Raw genomic sequence first — 15,095 nt, forward strand, 5'->3', positions numbered from 1 at the left:
GGAGAAAAAAAGCTGACGTCCAAAGAAACACCGACACGACACTCAAACAAGCAACTACTGTGTACTACTAGCTTGACTGGACCAGCACGCGCCGGCAGCAGCAGTCCGCGGAATGCTTGGCCGTAAAGGTTGCAGCTCGCTGACAGATTGAGCCCCAGACAGCACACGACGAGAATGACGTGTGGTCAATGCCTGTGCGTTTGTTGATTGATTGAGGGGTTGGACCCTTTGCTGGGTCGCTGGGAGGGGTAAAGACTGCACTGCACACTGCACGTACAGTCTTGCCAAGCCGGCACATCACATCACCCGCCCGAACTCTGCTCAGCACAGGGATCTGATCACCAAAAACTACATACATATGTACATTGATTGATATGCTCCCGTCAATCGTCTACGGTTCCGCAGCTGCCGCTCGCCTCGCCGCCTTGGCCCGCTTCTTCTCCCCCTTCATGCTCTTCCTGGGCCGTCCCCTTTCTGGTTTTGGGGGAGGGCAGCACAGACTCGCCTTCATTGGCGGCCGCACGCTCACAAACCTGCCCTCGGGCGTAAAGATTTGCACTTTTGGCCATGCAATGTCGTCCTCGCCCTTCTTTTCTGGCGCGTCGTCCTCCTCTTTCCGGGCCTCCTCGTCTCCCGGCTCCGAGAGGTCAAGTGTCTGCCGGATCACGTCTCCACCGCGCCCTCTGGTCCTCGCGACCTTAACCTCCTTGCGCTCTGCGCCTTGCCGTCCCGACTCCAGATCCCTCTTCCGCACCTGCACCGTCAGCTCGACCCAGCCGACTCCCTCGATGACGATGTCGGCCCCGAGAATGCGGAAGGGCAGGCGATCTAGCGAAACTTTGCCTGCGTACTTGGCCGTTAGCGGGCCCGTGTAATCCTTGGTCACGTCCCAGCGGAGCTCGTAGGTGCCTGCGAGCTTGGTCGCCTCGATCGCGCTCTCCGTCGCGATGTTTTCTACTTGGACCTCTCCCGTCTGCTGCTGCATCGCCACCGCCTTCGTAGTGCTTGTGAGATGCGCCTTGAGCGGCACGAATGACCATGATAGCACATTGTACCGCGGCAGCTCGGGCGTGATGCGGATGAAGCCGCCTATCATCAAGGACTGGCCGGGCTGAATAACCTCCTTCGTGGGCCGGACGTGGGTCTTCATGATCAACGACTGGTGATGCTCCGGCTTGACATACTGTTCCAGCTGCGAGCGCTCCAGGCCAGGGAGATCGATCAGCTCGCCCTTGCCGTTGCCGAATGGCACTCGGATAGGCGACGCCGTGGTCCCGGGCAGCGCCGAGACGATGGGCATTTCGGGGAAGTTGGTCTCTCGGCGGGCGGGCGGAAGCAGCGAGTATTCGTCAAGCTCTCCCATCTCGCCCTCCTCCGCTTCTAGGGCTGCCTCAGGAGCAGGGAGCAGTTCCGCCATGGCCGAATCTTCCAAGTCGCCACCCTGCGGGCTTGCACCCAACGGGACCGTTATCTGATGTTTTGACTGAGGTTTCCCCATCAAGCCCTTGGGGAAGACGTCGTGGAACAGGCGGCTTTTGCCGACGTTGGCCTTGCCCACGAACCAGCAGCCGCCGCCGCGCTTCCAGATATCTTTCTGGAGCTCCTGTGTCCACCAGCCGCGCCGGGCGCTCACGCAGTGCACGTTGCCCAGGCGGAGTCGGCGGCCGCGCCTGCCCAGGGCATCGCGCAGAGTCTCCCTGAGGTAGCTCATCATGCCGTCGACCAGCCTCTTTTTGGGCCCTAGCAGGTCTGAGCGCGTGATCACAAAGCTGATCTCCGTCTTGCGGTCCTTGTAGAAGCGGCCGCTCCTGGATCGGCGGTTCTGCGACCGCAGCGGCATTGCCTCGAGCAGGCTGTGGATGTTGGGGAGCAGCGACATGGGGAAGTCGGCCGCGTCGATGACGTGGTAGACGTGGTTGTACTTGTAGGGAGACTCGTCAAGCGTCTCGCGCAAGGCATCGAGGCTGGGGTGGAAGATGGGTGCCCCCTCCGAGTGGTGTATTAAGTTGTGGCAGCGATCGCATAGCAGCTGCCGCGGGCTTTGCTGCTCCTTGGCTTCATGATTGGGAAGGTCTGATGTGAGGGCAGTGATGTTTACCCCCAGTTTTTCAAGCTCCTCGGGCTTGACGGACCGCAGTGCCGCCGTGACTATCGCATCCTCCTTCTCGTGTCTCGTTGGGACCCTGGGCGGCGGCGACTCCATTCCGCTGCACAGCATGACGTCCTTCCGTTCGGGACCGTAGTAGCCTGGCCGGCCTGGAGCGGCAGTCTGCGTGATTGCGCCACAGCCGGTGCACAGGGGTGGCAATCCGGACAGGGCCTGACGTGCCCGCTCCGGCTCTGCATCATTGCCGAGCACCTCTGTGCCCTGTAGTGTCACATCTAGGCTGTAGGCCCGGCGCACCTCCCGCTTGGGCTGTAACAGAGACCTTTCCGCAGGTGCATAACTACACTTGCGCTGTCTACAGACGAGCGGGCGGCCATGGCGCAAAGGGAGGTGGGCGGAAGCGAAGCCGCGGAGTGCTGGACAGAGGTAGAGCGGGGGGGCCTGGAAGAGGAGCGTCGTCCTTCGCCCGCTAGAACCAAGCGATGCCCTGAGCCATGCTGCCGGCTGCATGCTGCAGAGGGACAGGACTTCGGCTTTCCTATAAAATAGTCAAAGAAAGGAACAAAAACCGTGTATCACAACGAGACATCCATGAGCAAAACTCCAGGATCACGAGCTGTCGCATCGCATCGAAAAGAGGAAGAAAAAAAAGTAAACCAACGGCCAATGACGTTCCTCCAACCCACCATGGTGGGTCACATCCCTCCCCTGCGCGACCAGCTCCGCACCAATCATGCAGGCCCTGACGCCCCTGCAGGAAAACTATTGTCGGGGGTCTCGAGCAAGAAGCAAGCGGCGGCTGCATCTCCATGAACGACCTTCAAGAACCGAAGCCGACCACGACAACGGGCAGAGGCCGCCCCCCGACCAGCCCGACACGAGAGTAGCTCCGGATCAGCTCCCGAAACCCAATTGGCCAACTTCCGAGGGGCCAATGAGCCCTCGCGCAGACTTTGCAACATGGTTAGCGTTGTGAAGCGCATGCGTGCGCTCAAGAACGTAAGCCTCCTCCTTGCCCCGCGCTTTTGAATTACACCCTCGCCAGTGATGCTGACCTCTGGGGGTTTATAGAAGGTATAGCTCCCCCGCAAGCTCTCCGCAGCCCGGCTGGCGACTAACCACGCCGCAATCCCTCCCTCTCTCTCTCTTTCTCCCCGCAGCTATATGCGCTCAAGTTCGGCCCAGGAGGAGCGGTGCTGCCGGCCAACATCACCAGGATACACATGGAGTTTGGCCTCAAAAACGGCAAGGGCCATGTCGGACCAACGTACGCCCAACGCAACGCTGCTGCCGCATTTCGGGAGGCGACGCCCGTCCCCTTGACAAGCTGACCTCCTCCCCCATAGGAAATTCTGGCGTGACAACCTCCCGAGGTTAAAGTACTGGAACCCCTCGGTCCCGATGCTGGTTAACCGGTCGCCCGACGACGACAAGCTCGCCACCATGTCCATCTACCTGCAACAGTCCGCCCCGGGCTCTGGCAAGAAGAAGGCCCCCACCAGCACCTCCACCACAACCCCGACGCCAACCCCCACAGAAACAGCAATAGCACCAGCAGCACCAGCACCAGCAGCAGCGGCGGCGGCGGCAGCACCAGCAGCAGAGACCACCACAGACGCAGCAGCAGCCGCCGCCACCGAGGCCAAAGCGAAGCAGGCGGCCAGCCGCTCGGCCTGGGACGGCAGCGCGGCCGCACCGCCGCCCGTCGAGGGCGAGCGCGTCGTCACCATCGACATGACGCACATGCGGTCCGAGGCCATCCTGGCCGAGCTCGTCGCCAAGACGGGCGCCGTGCCCGCCAGGCCCGGGCCCGAGGACGACGATGAAATGGCCGAGCTGGCCGCCGTCAAGAGGCAGGGCGCCGCGGACCGCGAGCAGGTCGAGGCCTTCGTCCGCAAGCAGAAGCGCGAGAAGGCCCTGCTCGAGCGCGCCAGGAAGGAGGCCGACGCCATCAAGGCCGCCAACGCCATGTAGTGCGCGCTCCGCCGGCCGGACTGCTGTTTCGCCCTGGCGCCGGTGGGTTTGGGCGCGTGGCGGCGGCGAAGTCGGGTTGGCAACCGGCTGGGTTTGCGGCCGGCATTCTGGGTGCAGGGCAGAGGGCTCGCTGAAGCCCCTTGTATATGTTTTGCATCTACTATTCATTGTGCTGAGAGAACATGTCGCCCATGTGTCTCACAGAAACTAACCCCCTTCTGACTGTCCCGCCGGACCGTCAGCTGCATGCCACTACTCTGCCATGGATCAAGGAACGAAAAGTGATTTATCTGTGGTGGTATATAGATGATGGTTTTGTATGTAGGAATGCTCATTTTCTTCATAACAAACTCCTGGGTCCAATGATGCTGCGCTCCGACGGGTACAGAAAAATGGGTAAGCAAAGAAAGAAAATCCAGGACCTGGCCGTCGACAGCATGCCGGGCTGGAACTGGGCGCTGGAGATCGCTATTGGAAAGAAGCCACCAATTATGTAATAGGAACAACATGTCAACTCTGAAAGAAACCCCCTTTGATGCCCGTTCGGGGCCAACATTACTCCGGCAAGCAGTGCCGCATCTTTTCTCGCCCGCGTACAAGACAAACCCGCGCCGCCTGCGTCGGTTGGACATTGGACATGCTGCAACAGCGAGTTGAAACAAAGCGAAGCAAAGCTTGCGGGAGAAAAGCCCATAGGGTTCTCCTCACTTTAGGCCAAAGCCCTCGCTCTCGTGGACCGCATCCCAAAGCTTGCGAGCCAGCTTCTTCTTGGAACGATACCGCCAGAGCGCCAGAGTGTTGAAGCAGGTTCTAGCGGTAGGATACCGTTCGCAGTCGTCTCCGAGGCAGAGCAGCCGGATCACTAGCGAGGCTGCCCCCGTGGCGGGGATTCGGTCGCTACCCGTGACGAAGACGAGCAGATGGCGTTGCTCCGCCGGATTGGCCTCCTCGAGCAGCTCCCAGAACCAGCGCACCGTCGGCTCCGTGTCCTCGGCGTCCGTCGTCCAGCCGTCGTATTCGGCCGCTGTCCGCAGCGAGCTGATGTCGAGCGACTCCGCAGACCCTCTAACCAGGAGCTCGATCTCTTCGGGTCTAAACAGCGAGAGGGCGTTCCCGCCGCACACCGTGAAGAACCCGCGCTTGAACGGGTCGAACTGCCGGAAGACGGCCGTGTCCAGGAGATGCCTAACGTAGAGATCCACGTACTCCCTCCTGTTCGAGTTCGTCACCGCCTTGTTTTCGCCACCCGGCGTCAAGGGTACCCTCTCGATCGACCCGTACTTGTCCACATCCACGACAAAGTCTAGGCAGAAAGTCGACTCCACGTCGCCGTCGTACTCGAGTAGCTGCCTTAGGCCCCGCGCGAGCCGGGGACGGAACTCTGCCAGATCATCGAGTGTGTAGGTCATGATAGTTCTAGGGTGGGTCGATGCCGATTTGGCAGGCATCGGCGCGGCCGCGAGCAGTTTCCGGAACGCAAACGGCGGGAGCGCAATGTCCAGGATGGTTGAGTTGTAAATAGCGAGGCCGAGCACTACGCCCACTAGAAAGTATTGGTCCGACGTCTCAAACGAGTAAGGATTGAAATAGCAAAAATGCGAGTCGTCATCATATATAAACAGGCCTAGATGAAGACAGAAGCCCTGCGGTTAGACGAGTGTCCGTCGAGCACACAAACATCGATGGGGGAGGGGAAAGCCCCGGCGTGGAAACACATACCATGATCGGGGTTGAAGACCTCCCTCACCAGGAGGAGAAACCACTCCTTCCGAAGGCCGCCCGCGTCAACGCCCTCCTCGCCCTTGAAAGTGATGCGGATGCCCTTCTTGATGTCTTCGCCGCCGCTGCCGATAACCTCGCTGACAGCCCTCAGGCTATCCTCAACAAGGCAGTCTCGGCGAACAGTGAGGTTTAAATACTGCTCAAACATGCCGTGGCCCATCAGAGTGTCGAAGAAGGCATCCCTGGCCTTTTTGCTCATCTGGCGTTTGGCGTCGTGCTCTAGGATTTGGATCTTGGCCCAGATGCTCAAGAGGAAGGGGTATTGGCAGAACGAGAACCTGCCCCTGCGGCTCTCCCAGGCCTCAAAGTCCGTCATGAGGTCCGAGTCGTCCAGGAGCGTCATGTAGAAGTCCGAGGTCGGCAGAAGTTGACCGCGGGCGTGAACCAGCCCTTTGGCACTGTCAATCTCGGCACCGGCATGCCCGCTCAAGAGAGCACGCTGATTCCGGGCAGGAGAGCGAAGGTTGTTTGCCGCAAAGATGAGCGACATCACACGAGCAGCAGCTTTTATCTGCCAGTCGTCACTGAAAACCATCTTTTGGGCGGCTTCCTTTCCCTTCTTGGATTGCCTGCCCGACGGTCCGAGGGCGGCATGCAGAGCCGCGGCCGAGCGACCGGCTGACATGTTAGGTATGAGACCACCAGTAACGTCGACCCTGGACTCTTGTTTCTTGTCCTTTTGCCGCATCAGACGGAATGCCAGGAACCCACCCACAACGTCCTTGGCTTCTATGAACCGAGGTTCTGGGTACTTTGCAAGCCAGTTGATGAGCTGGTTGTGGCACTCGGTGGGCGAGTTGGAGACCATGCCGAGGATGCGCTTGATTATCCCCGAGTGCTGACCAGCCGCGGGCCCGCCGCCGCCGCGAGCGTTGTTCCACTCTCTGCCACCTGGACGGCCGTAATGGCCCGTGAACATGCGACACTTGGCTGAAAGCAGCGGGTTCGCAAATATGAGCAATAAGAATCGAAGGTCAGCCGGCTCGACCAAGGGTCGACCAGGTCGCTTGAGCAACGTTTCGGTCGCCTTGAGCAGTAACCTTTGGGCGTGCTCCTGAGCGACCAGGATCTGTGCCTCGAGTTTTCGGAGGGCGGCATCCGTCGCTGGCTGCAGCGTCCCAGCAGCAACCATGCCATCGTACACGGCTCTCCATGGCTGGCCAGCGTTGATAATGGTGCTGTACCATTCCTCCAGCTCTGCCCACTCTATGTTCAGCGATCTAGGAGTTGGAGGCACAGGCGCATCCTCGGTCCTGCCCGACGACGTCCCGGGCCGCGTTCGACCGGGAAATCTACCGTCCTGCCCCCCGGTCCACCACATGCCGTTTTCCGCAAAATCTCCCAAAAGAAGCAGCTTGGGATCTAGCTCAGCGATTGGGCAATCTGCCTGGCTTGAGCTCGAGCCGCTACCTCTGTGGCTCTGCGCATCCGACGCGCGAACGCGTCTAAGGGGCTCTTCGATCCTTACCACAGAGGTGGGATTCGGCAGTCTAGGACCGCCAAATGACGAGTTCAAGGACCGCCATGACGCGAAGCACGTGGTCAAGTAGTCCTCAAGGGCCTTGAAGATTTTCCTTGGGTCCACCTCGCCGCCACCACCAGGCATCATCCCATACGAGGCTGAACCGCTGGGTTGTCCGGGGATCGCCTGGACGACTGGTCTTTTATCGGTGTATGATGTGGAGTACGACCTCGGCGGACGGTGCCTGTCTATCGACTCGAACGGATCCGGCTCTTCGAGGGGGCTCTCTACAAACTCTGGTGTATGAAGGTTGGAGAACACACGCCGCCCACCATGGCCGTCCTGTGTTTCTGCCTCTGAACCCCAGAACACTGCTCCGTTATATCCATTATCGGTTGGGGGAGGCATCAGCCCCTGACTTGCCAGATTCGCGCCAGCGCCGGGGCGGCGGGGGAGGGATGACGCAATAACGTCGCGCAAACAGGACCTGACCAGCAGTTTGGTGTGTTCGAGTGAGACTGGCTGTGCTGGAAGTGGTCACAATATTTATGATCAGTACAAGCTACTCATCCCTAGCGGGGGATGCGCAGATGCCGTGGCAGGTGAGTGCCTATGGTGAGGCATACCGTATATGGATCCCTGGTCGTTCTCGCCGTGGCGGTCATGTTTGGGGTCTCCGGTCGGCCTGGACCCGAGTTCGGTTGGCTTGAGATCGTTTACAGTCACGCATATCGTGCACCTGAACACGGTGAGATGCTTTGGCCAGCGCGCCAGGGAACCGCACGTCATGCAGTTTCCTGTGGTGAGGTCCTTACTTCCCGCCGTCTGGCCGTGTTTCGGGTGTGATGGGCCGGCGGAGGCCTTTGGCCCGGGGGCCAAGTCGTCGCTGTCGTCGTCGCTTGCTCTGGGGTCGGGGAAGCGGGAGCCTCCGGCGTCGGCAGCAGGACGGGACGCCTTCTTCTTCTTCATGCCGGAGAAAAGCGAAGGGAACGGGTGGCTCATTGAGCGTCCGTGCTGTGCCGGACGGCGGCGGTTGGTGGGCCGGAAGTCGTCGGAATCGGATGACTCGACCTGGAGCTGCGAGCCGTCGACGAACTCAAAGTCACCAATGTGCCTCGAGTTCCTGGACTGGTCGCCGGGTCTTGAGGCGCCCGACCCGGTGCGGCGATGGCTCAGGCTGCTGGACACATTGGGGTCCGGCTGCAGGTGCTGGCGATGGTGGCGGGCATTGGGGCTCGCTGTCGGGCGCTGGGGCAGCGAAGGCGAGCGCGGCGGCGACGGGGGAGGAAGGGGAGGCAAGGGCTTCTCCCGCAATTGCTCCATCTTGGCGCGCGTTGCTCCTTCTCGACAGAGAGGCCTTGCTTGCACTGGATCGGGGTCGGCGCGGGGGCAGTTACATTTCCGTGCAACCGTCATGGATCGAGTCCTTGGAGGCGCGGCGTGCGTTCTGTCGGTGTAGGTTCTTGGTCGGTCAAGGTTCTCGGTCCAGATCCAGGTCCAGGTCCAGGTCCAGGACAGGCTTGGCCGCCCGGGCGTCTCTCTGTCCCGCGAGAGGGCCAAGACCAGGCGACTGGAGGCGTTCGACGAGCGAGGCAGTTAGTGGCAGAGGCCGGTCGGGCGGTCGGGCGGTCGGGCCTGCTGCATCGGGTGGGCTTCGGGCGGTGTCTGCGAAGGTGCGCTCAAGCTCCACTAGCATCAAAGACGCACGCGGACAAATGGGAATGGATTCATAGTATGGAGGCCAGCCTGCCAAGCAGCAAGCGGCAGCTGAGGTAGCGAAAGCGGGCAGGAGCTCCAGAAAAATTAGAAGCGCATGGGTCGAAACACGAGCGGCCTTGGGTAGGCATTTTCCTTCATCTTTTGTTAGGTTGCCGCCACAAGGCCGAGCCCAGACAGTGTTCCTCCAATCTGATTGTGCCCATTTTCCACCACGCTTTACCTAGCCGCCATGAATTGCAACTCCTGCAAGGGCAACACACGCTACTAAGCCCCATGGGCAGCCAACGCGATGCGGTCCGTCCTCGGGTCTATCCTCTTGGATCTTCAACGGGCCCGACAGTCTGGATGCATTCATTTACCACCCGAATCCGCCCAGACTTGCAGCATGTGCAGGCACAAGCAGAGACTGAGTACATATACCACCATACATAGTACCCAGTTGCATTACGTCCCTTGTGCCGACTGAGGACCCTGACGCCCCCCACGACACGTGTCGCCGCAGTAGCACCCCCCGCCGCCTACGTAATGTCGTAACCACACCGGCTCCAACTGCCGGTCCCCAGCCCCGCCCTGTCTGGTGTCATGCAGATCACTTGGATATAAGTATATTTCGTGCCCAAAGAACTGAGCCAGCCCTTGCTCCAACAGGCATGGTAGGAGGGACTTCATCAAACCTTTCGCAGCTCGGATGTCCACAATGCTAGTCGAGCAGAGTCCACTGGTGCTGCCGCAGTGACTGCAAATGTGTACCAGGCAATACAACAACGGACAAGACCTCTGACATTGCCAACCCTTTTTGGGCGATAAACTTGGCCTAGAGCCATCAGGCAAAACGCACTTGCTGCACATACCCCGTTCGGCACTTGAACTCCTTCAAGTTTCCAACCACATGATCGTCCATGATGATTTGTTAAAAACCAGCAGATACTTCCGTCAGTCCAAAGTTGAGGCCGACCCTCAGCAACCTCCTGCGGTCTATAAAGACTAACAGCGGCCAAGAACTAGGTTGGCACCCACTCGTAGATGCACCTTTGCAGGTCCTGAGTTCCAGGATATGTCTTGGCGTAGATATCGAGTGAGTAAATGGTACTCAAGTGCCAGAGGTATCCCATCAGGTAGTAAACAGCCCAATGAAAGTGGCAATAAGCCACCAAGCCTACCTACCTTGGGTCTATATTTCCCCGATCTTGGTGCACGCAGAAGTTTTGCCTCCAAGCTTGAATCTTGCTTTGGTTTCACCTGGATGGCGCCCTAGCCCTGTCCGGCAGCTCCACGCCGGGTGCCGCCAGCACAGATGTGTACAAGGCCAAAAAAAGAAAAGGCCACTGTGGCTGGAATCAAGCTGCATATGGCAAAGGTCAGGGGTAACAGCCTCGTAGGATCTATTGATGTTTAATGGAGAAAAAGAAATACCAGCCGAACAAAGCCTCTCACAAGCCAGGCCCCATCGGCGCCACAATCACATTTGATATCCCCATTTTTAGTCGACTCTCCAATCACCTTGCGCGTTTGATTAATTATTCCCGTCGTTCTTCCTCTTGTCATTTTTGCTGAGGGAAGTATATAAAGGAGACTTGCTGGGGTCACCGTTGAGCACTTATTTTATTGATGCTGGCCAATAGAAATAGAGTATCAGTACCACTGTTTTATCCTCCCATCAGAGCCCTCCAGGTTCAAGGTGATCTGGTGTGACCATGTCCGTTATATCTACTTTGGCGACAAGGTCAACAGGGTAGCAGGTCTACTCGAAGAGAAAGCATGGTTGCATTGGCCGGCCAGGTCCATGACATGATACCTGCTCTGTCCTGAGGAACATCAGTCTATTGGTGTCGCCCTGAGAACAGTATACCAGGTTAAGCCAGTCTTTAGATATTCGGGTTTGTGGCGAATCTGTTCACAAGACTGAGAGGAATTTACTCAGTTCTAGAAAATCGATCGATGTGTGAGTGACGCGAGGGTCTTGTCGGGCTCCATGCGGAGACTCGACTGGACACTAGCAGAGGGCCTCACACTGCCCAGGTCTGACTGCCAAAGCCTCACTGGCATCAGGCCTATCGACGACCGTGGATAAATGGCCTGTGTAATGCAAATGATTTTTTCCCGAGGATCGTAAAGCTCCAAAGTCCAAACTCCCCACCAAACCCATCAAAGTCCCTTGACGCGTATTTTGTGTGCGTCCATGACCGGAACCCCGTTTCGACTACATGTGGTACCCCAAGAACAAAGCAGAACTCACTGTCCTATTGTGACGGCTAGCAGTTTATGAAGGGGGGGCAGCACCACGGCCACGGCCGAATCCACCGCGGCTAGAGACAAGTTAGTATTTTTGCACCGCGCGTGCCGTCGCTTCAACTTCGGGCCGCAGTGGGAAGAGGGCACTCACAACTGAGGCTGGAACTCGCCAGGCGCACCACCCTCCTTGCCCTCGCCAGCGTCGCGGCGGCGGTATCCACCATCGCGGTCGCCGCGCTCGGGGCGGTCGCCGCCACGGCCACGGCCGCCAAAGGTCCTCCGCTCGCGCTCGCCCTCGGCTCCCATCATGCCGCGCGGAGGGGCGTGTGATCGCTGCTGCTTGATGTGCGTGGCCGGGACGATCTCAGCCGGAAGATGGAGCCACTCGCGGAGGTAGTCGAGGCCCTCGGGCGTGAGGGTGTAGTCTGGTGTTGTCAGAATCTGATGCCCCCAGAGACTCGATGGAATGAGGGCACTAACAGTAGTATTGCCATGAGAAGCGGCTCTTTACGACTGTACGACTGGCGTGTCAGCATCTGTCTTGGGCCGGCGCATCGGGAGGTGGGCGAAACATACGACCGCGCGAGGTGAGCGACTGGCAGGCCTTGATGACGAAGAGGTTCTTGACGCCGGGAATGTCGGGGTGCTCGGCCAGGTTGAAGTCTTTGGCCGCAACCAAGACGCCCTCTCTGAAGAGGTTCTGAGGTGAAGCGTCACGTTAGTAATTTGTCTGGCAACCTGCTGGTCCAGCTGTCCGCCATCGCTGCGCTACGTTGCGCGAGAAAGTCGGAAATTCGCACCTCGTGGATCGCCTTCCTATCCGCCTTGGGGATGAGCATCTTGTCGGTATGCTAGACGGTTGGCGTCGTTTCTTGGAGATATTGAGTCCAGAGGCAAGGGAAGTTTGAAATTCGGATTTGGTCGAATTTTAGCAATGGAGGGAGGATTGTGTGGGCGCTACCTTGCCCATGGTGCCCCCTCCATCAATGGGGCTTGTGGGTCGCGGGAAAATGAAAGCCACACATGTACGCCACTCCCAGCCACACCACAGGCGACGCCAATTGCTCAGCCTGACGTTTGAGCCCGCCACCATTCGTGATCAGCCCATTCAATTCCCTGCTCAACCTGGCAGATAACCCGGCTGCAGCACCAACCCCGACCAATTCGCCCGCCAAAACACCAAACAAACATTCATCATGTCTGACGACGAGCGCGTTACCAAGCCCTTCAAGTTCGTCACAGGTACGACGCCGAAGACCCGAATCCCGCCGCTCGCCGGCCGCCCGAGCGACCGAGCCTCGGCTGTAATCGACGAAAAGCTAACTCGCTGACTGCTCTGCAGCCGGTATGAACTTATCTCTCAGTTGACAGCCAGACGAAGCGCGCGGCCAACGACTATGGCGAAACCGAAGACGACGTTGATCAAACTGCTCGTTCCTGACGCCCTCTGACCTGTGACTCTCTTCGTAGGCTTTGATGCGCGGTTCCCGAACACCAACCAGACCAAGCACTGCTGGCAAAACTACGTCGACTACCACAAATGCATTCTCGCCAAGGGTGAGGACTTTGCTCCTTGCCGCCAGGTTCGTCCACGCAAACCCATGCGCTGCCCGCGCCAATCCGGCCCGACCCGAGGACAACCCCTCTAACAGTTTCTGTAGTTCTGGCTTGCCTACCGGTCGCTGTGCCCCAGCTCCTGGTACGAGCGCTGGGATGCGCAGAGGGGTACGTTTGCGACAAGACCCCTTCTCATAGCTCACGCTCTACGACTTACTAACATGTCCATGCGCAGAGGCTGGCAACTTCCCCGCTCGTCTGGAGTGAGCATCGGGGTTGTGTTCTGGGAGATGTGTCGGATATGGATCAACAGATGCGGCTATAGAAGAGCTTCACTGCGACCCGAGTCAATAAAACCCGATGGGAAGTGCCCGCTCGTGATTGTTGGTTCCTAGCTTCTATGTCCCCGCATGTCGGGACCTGACTCTTTGGGTATTACTCCTGCTCCAAAGACGCATGGTAGGTTATAATGTGAATAATAAATGTCGTCGATTAGTTGGCATTGGAAAAACGGCTATCGGGCCAATTGCTTGCTGGGAAGAGCTCGTAGAGAAAAAAAGCCGCTGCAGAAAAGGTGATATCAATCCACATCGCTGAGTACCCATAAACGCCAACTCCAAACTCCGCTTCCAGAGGGAAACAGCACAGACCAATTGGGTCATAAGCCTCTCATTACTTGCCACCCTCTTCATCGCTAGACATGAATTCGTCATCGTCGTCGAACCCAGCGAACCTCTTTGCTTTTGAGGTCGATGCCTTGATGTTCGTCTCTGGCTCGGATGGTGGCGATGTAGCGGCAGAGCTTCCTCCTTCCTCGCCCACCATGTCTGTATCGCTCGAGGATCCGGCCTCGTTCTCGGGCGCCTTGGAGGTCGCGCCGGGGTTGGCGACAAGGTTGTCGGTGAACTTGCCCGCCTTCATAGCGGCCAGGACAGCGTCGCGCGTGCGCTCTCCGGCCTCCTCCTTGTCCTCGACCCACTTGCCGTCCAGGCGCCCCTTGCTGTGCTTGATCTCGTGCTCCTTCTTCTCCGTCATCTCGACGATCTGCTCCCAGCGCTTCCTCCGCTTCTCCTTTTCCTTCCTGTCCATGTCGGGCTTGATGGCGAGGTACTCGGCCAGCGCCTTGGCCTCGGTGACTGTGCGCACCCTCCGGCCGTCAAGGCTGCGGCTGGAGCCATTGTTCTCTCCCTGGTTCTTCTTCTTGGACGACATGCGACCGCCGGCCGCGCGCAGCTGGGAGCCGAAGCCACCCTTGCCACCCAGGACCGGGACGGAGAGGCGTAGTGGGAGGAAGTCATCGTGGGAGGTTTGGAGAAAGCTGGCAACGCTGTCTGAGGAGGTTCGCAGTATCTCTCTCCTCGAGTGGGTTGTCAGAACGAGGCGGTGGTCCCTCAGCGGCAGGCGGTTCTCGATCTCGTCCCAAATATCAGAAGTGACGGCTGTCGACTGGAGCGGGAAGGAAATCGTCGATGTGCCAAGCCCTGCGAAGGGCGAGACGAGGACGTTGATGGTCGGTGACATTGTGACGGGTGGCCGGCGATGATGTCTGCAAGGAACAACGGATGCGCCAGGGAAAAGGGCCGCTTTGGGGAAAGGAGTGAGAAGATGGATGGGATTGTTTAGGCTGGCGTGCTGAGGCAAAGTGGGGCCGGTTACATAAAAAAACTCCAGGCTCGGGTGGTATTTGGGTACCTAGGTACCCATAAATCTCAGCGGGTCTACAAATCAGGAGCGCCACCATAATGTGTGACACCTTGATGCCGTCAATACGGAGAGCGGCAGGGTAGGTGCACCACTGTGCCACCCAGTAGATTTAACCACAACTCCATCCTCTTATCTCATTAAGTCAAAAGAAAAATAGCCTTACTAAATCCGTAAAAATGAGTGCATTTAGACCATTCCTTCTTGCACTGGTAAAGATATTAGGACATTCATTTTAAGCACCAAATATAGTGGTGAGGCCGTCCCTGAGAAACCTGGGTGTAAGAGGAAGTCGATTGTTGGAAGGCACGGCCTGGACAAAAAAGTCCGGACCGCAAATTTTTTCCCCACCACCACAAAAAAAGGAGCCCATTCAATCTGCAATTATTTTACCCTTTGCATTTATAAAAAGCGAAAAACGTTATTGTAGCTATAAGTAATGCTTTTTGCATTAAGATAATCACAAATCCCTTGAACGCGTGTTTTTTTAGGTGTAGAATGCGGCGCGGGCATGTTGTTTGGCTTTGGTGCTGGTGCAATTGTGTTGGGAGAGGTAGAGTT

The 15,095-nt window shown here is 58.3% G+C and overlaps 8 protein-coding genes across 9 annotated transcripts; 2 read left to right on the forward strand and 6 right to left on the reverse strand.

The window, feature by feature from the left end:
- Window positions 1-5: 5 nt before the first annotated feature.
- Window positions 6-2,775, reverse strand: GGTG_13781 (hypothetical protein). Its single transcript, XM_009231700.1, has one exon. The coding sequence runs from the start codon at window positions 2,615-2,617 to the stop codon at window positions 392-394; it is 2,226 nt and encodes a 741-aa protein (XP_009229964.1). The 5' UTR covers window positions 2,618-2,775; the 3' UTR covers window positions 6-391.
- A 99-nt stretch (window positions 2,776-2,874) lies between these two features.
- On the forward strand, window positions 2,875-4,612 carry GGTG_13782. 2 transcript variants are annotated; one of them, XM_009231702.1, is made up of 4 exons: window positions 2,875-3,106; window positions 3,179-3,181; window positions 3,268-3,374; window positions 3,454-4,612. In XM_009231702.1, exons 1-4 carry the CDS (start codon window positions 3,068-3,070, stop codon window positions 4,079-4,081), a joined length of 777 nt encoding a protein of 258 aa, XP_009229966.1. In that variant the 5' UTR covers window positions 2,875-3,067; the 3' UTR covers window positions 4,082-4,612. The 2 variants fall into 2 exon arrangements, with proteins under 2 accessions (XP_009229966.1, XP_009229965.1); XM_009231701.1 differs by having other exon boundaries at window positions 3,179-3,374.
- Window positions 4,613-4,785: 173 nt separating this feature from the next.
- Window positions 4,786-8,648, reverse strand: GGTG_13783 (ubiquitin-protein ligase E3A; the record flags this gene model as incomplete). Its single annotated transcript, XM_009231703.1, has 3 exons — window positions 4,786-5,705; window positions 5,801-7,852; window positions 7,952-8,648. The coding sequence occupies 3 exons, from the start codon at window positions 8,646-8,648 to the stop codon at window positions 4,786-4,788; spliced, it is 3,669 nt and encodes a 1,222-aa protein (XP_009229967.1).
- A 148-nt stretch (window positions 8,649-8,796) lies between these two features.
- On the reverse strand, window positions 8,797-9,021 carry GGTG_13784 (hypothetical protein; the record flags this gene model as incomplete). The annotated part of the gene is made up of 1 exon (XM_009231704.1): window positions 8,797-9,021. One exon carries the CDS (start codon window positions 9,019-9,021, stop codon window positions 8,797-8,799), a length of 225 nt encoding a protein of 74 aa, XP_009229968.1.
- Window positions 9,022-9,488: 467 nt separating this feature from the next.
- GGTG_13785 (hypothetical protein) lies at window positions 9,489-9,945 on the reverse strand (the record flags this gene model as incomplete). Its single annotated transcript, XM_009231705.1, has 2 exons — window positions 9,489-9,780; window positions 9,896-9,945. 2 exons carry the CDS (start codon window positions 9,943-9,945, stop codon window positions 9,489-9,491), a joined length of 342 nt encoding a protein of 113 aa, XP_009229969.1.
- Window positions 9,946-10,850: 905 nt separating this feature from the next.
- On the reverse strand, window positions 10,851-12,235 carry GGTG_13786 (40S ribosomal protein S10-A). The gene is made up of 5 exons (XM_009231706.1): window positions 12,077-12,235; window positions 11,853-11,976; window positions 11,757-11,789; window positions 11,428-11,701; window positions 10,851-11,350 (listed from the first exon to the last, which is right to left on the reverse strand). The coding sequence occupies exons 1-5, from the start codon at window positions 12,113-12,115 to the stop codon at window positions 11,305-11,307; spliced, it is 516 nt and encodes a 171-aa protein (XP_009229970.1). The 5' UTR covers window positions 12,116-12,235; the 3' UTR covers window positions 10,851-11,304.
- A 237-nt stretch (window positions 12,236-12,472) lies between these two features.
- GGTG_13787 (cytochrome c oxidase subunit 6B) lies at window positions 12,473-13,100 on the forward strand (the record flags this gene model as incomplete). The annotated part of the gene is made up of 5 exons (XM_009231707.1): window positions 12,473-12,518; window positions 12,619-12,621; window positions 12,747-12,859; window positions 12,938-13,001; window positions 13,069-13,100. 5 exons carry the CDS (start codon window positions 12,473-12,475, stop codon window positions 13,098-13,100), a joined length of 258 nt encoding a protein of 85 aa, XP_009229971.1.
- Window positions 13,101-13,166: 66 nt separating this feature from the next.
- GGTG_13788 (hypothetical protein) lies at window positions 13,167-14,457 on the reverse strand. The gene has a single exon (XM_009231708.1). The coding sequence runs from the start codon at window positions 14,352-14,354 to the stop codon at window positions 13,506-13,508; it is 849 nt and encodes a 282-aa protein (XP_009229972.1). The 5' UTR covers window positions 14,355-14,457; the 3' UTR covers window positions 13,167-13,505.
- Window positions 14,458-15,095: the final 638 nt, after the last annotated feature.

The sequence above is a fragment of the Gaeumannomyces tritici genome (assembly GCF_000145635.1).
Source record: "Gaeumannomyces tritici R3-111a-1 unplaced genomic scaffold supercont2.52, whole genome shotgun sequence".
NCBI lineage: Eukaryota > Fungi > Ascomycota > Sordariomycetes > Magnaporthales > Magnaporthaceae > Gaeumannomyces > Gaeumannomyces tritici.